General features: G+C 49.9%; 2 protein-coding genes across 3 annotated transcripts in view; one reads left to right on the top strand and one right to left on the bottom strand.

Annotated features, from left to right (window-relative positions):
- The window catches only part of SAP25 (Sin3A associated protein 25), a gene marked incomplete at its 3' end in the record, with an annotated part of 9,192 nt that extends 7,962 nt beyond the window's left edge, over nucleotides 1-1,230 (top strand). The window contains exon 9 of the mRNA XM_083409599.1: nucleotides 1,156-1,230. Coding sequence (XP_083265725.1) covers nucleotides 1,156-1,230 — 75 coding nt within the window. The remainder of the gene's footprint in view (nucleotides 1-1,155) is intronic.
- Nucleotides 1,231-1,586: 356 nt separating this feature from the next.
- Nucleotides 1,587-2,869, bottom strand: LOC310662290 (uncharacterized protein). 2 transcript variants are annotated; one of them, XM_083409069.1, is made up of 2 exons: nucleotides 2,571-2,869; nucleotides 1,587-1,786 (listed from the first exon to the last, which is right to left on the bottom strand). In XM_083409069.1, exons 1-2 carry the CDS (start codon nucleotides 2,826-2,828, stop codon nucleotides 1,637-1,639), a joined length of 408 nt encoding a protein of 135 aa, XP_083265195.1. In that variant the 5' UTR covers nucleotides 2,829-2,869; the 3' UTR covers nucleotides 1,587-1,636. The 2 variants fall into 2 exon arrangements, with proteins under 2 accessions (XP_083265195.1, XP_083265194.1); XM_083409068.1 differs by having other exon boundaries at nucleotides 1,587-1,789; nucleotides 2,571-2,867.
- Between the last annotated feature and the right edge of the window lie 3,131 nt (nucleotides 2,870-6,000).

Raw genomic sequence — 6,000 nt, 5'->3', positions numbered from 1 at the left:
CGATGTTTTCCTTTCTGTTTTGGGGTGGGGGGTAGGAGGATAGTTTCGTTCCTCAGCCAGTCTTCTGGCGCCTTCCAGCTGCTCTGCGCTATAACTCCCAACGCCCCCCTCCATCCCGGATATGGGAGTTGTAGCCTAAGGCACCTGGTAGAGTCAGGTCTGGCCGGGCTGCGATAAGGCTTTCTTTGTCCTTTTCCTCTCTGCGGCTGTGGATCTGCTCACCAAAAGACATTTAGGCAGCAGCCATACGGGGCAGGGAAGCGAGGCCAATGGTTAGAGCAACCTCTGGCTGCTTAAGAACTACAACTGTTGTCAGTTGGAGATATGGGACACCCTTCGTTTATTGGGCTTGCCCTCAAAGAAGGACGCAGAGCAGCCTTGGTGCCCTCAAGCTGCTTTGAACTACAACTGGGCGCTCTTGGGAGTTGTAGTTCAAAACAGCTGGAGAGCCCCAGGTTTCAGGTGGGGCCGGTTACCCAACGTCAAAGGGGAAAAAGGGGCTGTTCTGGGTTTCTTTCTCCCTTGTTCATTTGAAAAGATAGCAAACGACTCTTCTCGTTATTTGCTCCGCTAGGACTCTAGAGGGGCGAATGGGAAGATTTCGGATATATACTTGTTTAAAAGTTGTTCTGTGTTTTGAGGTTTTGCATGTGTGTTCGTTCGGGGTTTGTCTTTGCCCATTTGTACGCAACTGAGAGATTGTTGCCTTTCTTGGGGTGGGGAATAAAGTGAAGTTGAGTTGATTCCCTGTGTGCCTGCTGCAAACTTAAGTTTTGAGTCTGGGGGGGGGCTCTGAGATATCAAGGGTTAACCACCACCCCCCAGTCTCCTAGGCTGGACAAGGATTTAATTCCTGGGGTGGGATCAGTCATGGTCAGGCCAAAGGAGTCCAGTCTCCTGTTCCCACAGCGGCCGGCTAGGAGCCTCTGAAAAAAAAACAAATTCAGGATTCGAACTCATGGTCTCTCCCTCCTGCAGTTCCCAAAGGGAAAAAGCAGAGCCATTGTGGCTAAGAGCCGCCGATCTCCCTCTCTCTCCTCCTCCAGTGGTTTTGCCCAATCCTCTTTTAATCCCTCCAGGGATCAATCCATTCTTGCCCTCCAGCAGGGGGTGGGGAGCCTGTGCGCTACAACTCCCATCTTCCTCCTTGCGCAGGGGCCAAGCTGGCTGATGGGATTTGGAGTCCGTGAAGTTCCCCAGGTCCAGTCTCCAGAGGCATTTCCAGGCTAGGGAAATGTCCCCGTCTGAAATCCAGGGGTGGGGTGGGGTGACGGCTGCTGCCAGTCAGTGCGGGCTATATTGACCTATGGGGAAGCACCCGATTTGCATGCAAATGTTCCCCAGGTCCAATATCTTGAGGGCCTCTCTGGGTGGAGCTGGGGAAAGATGCCCTCCGTGGAGCCTTGCGGAGGAGGGCGAAGTGGCTGCTGCCAGCCTGTGCAGGCTATTTATAATGGGCTGGCTTCCTTTGGTGGACACACAGAGCACGCCAAAGGGGGTCTGAGTCGTCCTCTCTAGGCCACATGGGTACAAATTAAACCAAAACCCCTGCCCTGTACAGTAATTCCCGGGCTGCCAACAGAGTGTAGTTTTCGCGTCTGTTTTATTCCAGTTCTCTCTCTCTCTGCCTCCCAGCTCAGCTGGAAGCCTTAGCTGCCCTCTGCCTCCTCTCCAGGCGGAGCTGGTGGTGCCACATGGTCTCCATCACGGCATCCAACAGGTGCAGCACCTCCACCAGGGCCTTCTCTTCGGCGTCCCCTTGCTGAGACGGCTCCCTTTGGTCTTGCTTCTGCAAATCGGGGAGTTTGGGGGCAGAGGAGAGGAGAAAGAGAGCGCTGAGTAAGCTCTTGCTTTCTCCCTTTATCGGTTGGAACGACCCTCAGGAAGTGAGAGTGACAGACTGAAAGCGTTTCCCAAGGCACCTGTGAATCATGAGGCAGGGAGTTCCACAGGCCCGCGACAATTCCTCCATGGTGGGTTCAGCTGAGAGACAGCAGCTAGCCCAGTGCTACCACCACTGCCCCCCGGCAAATTTCCAAGTGGGGGTTGGAACCCTGGTCTCCTAGGTCCCATTCCAGGTCCATAACCACTACACCACACTGTCTCTCTCCAGTTTTGTTAGTATAAGGCAATGGGTGCGCACCTTTGGCCTGCCAGATGCTGCCGAACCACAAGCCTTGCTTGGCGTTATTTATTAAATTTTAAAACTGCCCTTCATTTGCGGATCTTGGGGCGGTTCGTGATATAACCCCCCCAAAAAAATACATGTTTAAAAATAAGAAACAGCCAATAACACATTTAAACAGGTGTCCGTCAGATTTTGCCTGGCACCTAAAGGTCTCACGGGTGTCTCCTCCTGCTTCTGCTACAACAAGCTCCCCTCTTTTCGGCATCTCCCAGAACCAGGAGAGGTGTGAAGAGGGCGGAGGCGAGGTGGGCTTCAGGCAGGCTTAGTCTCAGATTGCTTGGGACAAAAACTCTGGCGAGGAGGAGACCCACCAAGGGCTGTGTGATTAGTTTCGGCCTTCTCTCTCTCTTCTCCCCAATAAATAACCCACCCCCCAAAATACCTTCTGGGCCTGGAGAAATTGTTTGGTGAAGTGGACGACGGCGGAGATGGTAATAATGGCTAAAATGCCGAGGATGACCCAGTACCAGTAGTAAAGTAGCGGCTGAGGGCTGAAGGGGAAGCCCAGCACCGACGGGGAGGTGGCTAAAGTCACCCCGAAAGGGAAGTCCATGCCCCCGTAGTACCACCGGGGCCGCTGCACCCCACTGATACCCCACAAGCTGCTGTTCATCAGAAGCCCCAAGGCCCACAAAGCCATTGTCTCGCCCGGGAGGACACAAAACTCCTGGGTTCTGATCCTGGTTCCAGAACCACCTTCCCAGTGTTGCCGGGCGACCCAGGAGGAAACCATAAAGAGGAGCGGGGAGAGAAAGACACCCCCCCCCACATTTATCCCAGCCCCCCTCGTGCCAAGCCCTTAGGGACACCTGGGGATCTGGAAAACCCGCAGTGCCAAAATATTGAGGGTTGAGTGAGCATCGGAGAGGCACTCTGCACGTGTATGGATGGCTAGTGGCCGGGGTAGCTGCTGCTCGCACCCGGATCCTGCTTGCGGGTTTCCCAATTGGTTGGCCATTGTGAGAACACGATGCTAGATGGGCACCAGGGGTGCCAACTTGAATAAAATATTGGGAGGCCTGGGCATGGGTACTGCCAGGAATGGTGGTGTGAGCTTTTTATTTTTTAGGAAATCAAAGTTTGTTGAGTTTTTTGTTTTTTTTATATAAATATTTTATTGGGTTTTACAATAGATATATAACAACAAAAACAAAACACAACACAACAAAAAACCGAAAAATACAGTAACCTAACATGTAAACACAAAAGAACAAGAAAATGTGAAAAAGAAAAATAGAAAAAATAAAAACAATTTTTATCCTCATTATATTCTTAGCATTAACCTGTGTCTCCGACCTCCCCAGACCTTCCTTCTCTGTATTCCAAATCTTATATACTATCAGCAAATTCCTTCCCTCTGTCTTAATTTAATTTTTGTCATAATTTTATTATCAAAGTTTGTTGAGTTTTTAGTGGGGGGGTCTGGACCCCGCAAATATTTTATAGGGACCTCAGCCCCTAGGAGTTGGCTTCTACGATGGCCTGATCCAGCGGCACAGCTCTTTGGGTGGCCTTATGGAGCCTCCAGCGCCAGGGGCAGTCTATTTTAGATTCCTAGGTTCTGCGGGGCATCTTAGGCCACCGTAAAGGGAAGGATGTTCCTCCTTTGTCCGTAGGTCATGGGTAGGCAAACTAAGTCCCGGGGGCTGGATCCGGCCCAATCGCCTTCTCAATCCGGCCCGCGGACGGTCCGGGAATCAGTGTGTTTTTACATGAGTAGAATGTGCCCTTTTATTTAAAATGCACCTCTGGGTTATTTGTGGGGCATAGGAATTCGTTCATTTCCCCCAAAAAATATAGTCCGGCCCCCACAAGGTCTGAGGGACAGTGGACCGGCCCCCTGCTGAAAAAGTTTGCTGACCCCTGCCTGAAATTTCTAATGGGGAGGTGTCAATCCCACAGGAGGCGATATGGGGTGGTGGCCAGCAGGGGGCAGCATTGGATTAGTTGCTGGAGCCCAGAGGATTTTTTTTTGAAGCTCAGAGCTGGGGACTGAAGTTCTTTCCCCCAGGCAGCGCTACAGTTCCCAGCACCCCTTGAACTACAACTCGCAGGGTTTTTTCTTTGTGGGGTTTCTTAGGCTGCTTGTTTATTTATTTATTTTAATAATATTTATTGACTTTTCCAATAACATTACAACAAAACCACAAAAAAAGAAAATAAGTAAATAATAAAAAATACAAAATACAAAAACCCAAAAAAGAAGACCCTCTTCCCCACCCCAACACAAAAATTTCCAGAAAAATAAAGACAAAAACACCCAAACAAAACAAAGAAAAATTTCATTTTTTCAAATTCCTTCCTTTTTAACTTGGTTCCTTAGCTTCCTCCCCCCTCCCTCTTTGTATCCCTCTTAGGCTTGTTGTTTAGTCATGTCCAACTCTTCGTGAGCCCGTGGACTAGAGCACGCCAGGCAGACTAGCGTCCTTCAAAAAGAGGACTGACGCAGCAACGCTTTAAAAGAAAAAAATACTCTGGCGTGCATAATGGCTGGGCGGGCAGGAGGAATAATTTATTAAAAATGGGTTGGAGAAGAAATGTCTTTAAACACCTCCGGAAAAGTGAGTAAGGACAGAGAGGCATTCCATGAGCAGACAAATCGACCCATATCTGTGGGGAATCTGTGGGGTCGAACCCCCCCAATTAATGCCTGCTGGACTCTAAACCGCTCATTCATGTGCCCTGGAATATTATTCACAGCTGTTCCTCCATACTCTGAAACTGTAAGGGACTCCAAAGTGGTGTTCTTGTCCCACGACGGGGCCTTCTCGGTGGTGGCTCCCTGCTTGTGAGGAACATGTGTCTCCCACGTTACTCACTTTTCAGGGTGGGTTTAAAGCAGGCTCCCCCAAAATCTGCCCTCCAGCTGTTTTGGGACTACAATTCCCATCATCCCTGACCACTGGTCCTGTTAGCTAGGGATCATGGGAGTTGTAGTCCCAAAACAGCTGGCGGGCCGAGTTTGGGGGTGCCTGCTTTAAAGCCATTCTAGTTAAACCAGGAATTTTGATGACAAAAATGATACTCAGAGAAATGTTGACATGGAAGGGTATCCCCAAAGGTCATCTAGTCCAACCCCCTTGCAATGCAGGTAATTATTTCTGAATGTGCTGCTTATACCTGCAAAGGAGCACCTTCCACACAAATCTGTGTCCTGTTTCTTTTTTTAAAAAGTTTTTATTTTATTTTTTGATGCGTGTCTGTCCTACACATAACATCCTGTCTGACAAAGAGCCCTGTTGCACTCAAAAGCTTGTGACATTTCTGCGCTCCTAAGAAGGTCCTGCAGGATCAGGCCGAGGGCACATCGAGTCCAGCTTCCTGTTCTGTCTGTAAGTACTGCCGCCTCTACCCATGGAGGCACAGAACAGCCATCAAGGCTGGCTGCCATCAGCTGCCCTCTCCCCCTCTGCGAATTTGCCCAATCCCCTTTTAAATCCTTGCTGGCCACCGCTGCCTCATGTGGCAGGGAGTTCCGCCGTCCAACTACGCATTGCATAAAGGAGGACTTCCATCTTGAATCTCCCAGAATTCAGCGTCGCTGACTGCCCACCAGTACTAGTGTTATGGAGAGAGCAAGAAAAACCTTGCCCTCTTATTCTGTGCCAGCCATTATTTTCTAAACTTTTATCTCCAAAAAGCTCCCAAATGCTGCAACCTTCTCCTTCCATCCTTTGAGTTTTTCCCAAACCTCCTCCAACCAGACAGTACCCATTTTTGGCACGATACAACCAAAAATGTCCAGTTCCCCCCTCTCTTGCGGCTTTTGGCTTTAATGCTGGCATCACCAACAGTCAACTGTTTGCATTTCA

This window comes from Podarcis tiliguerta (assembly GCF_965153285.1).
Source record: "Podarcis tiliguerta genome assembly, chromosome: 13".
NCBI lineage: Eukaryota > Metazoa > Chordata > Lepidosauria > Squamata > Lacertidae > Podarcis > Podarcis tiliguerta.
The sequence above is the reverse complement of the archived record's forward strand: the minus strand, read 5'-3'. Positions and strand labels throughout refer to the sequence as shown.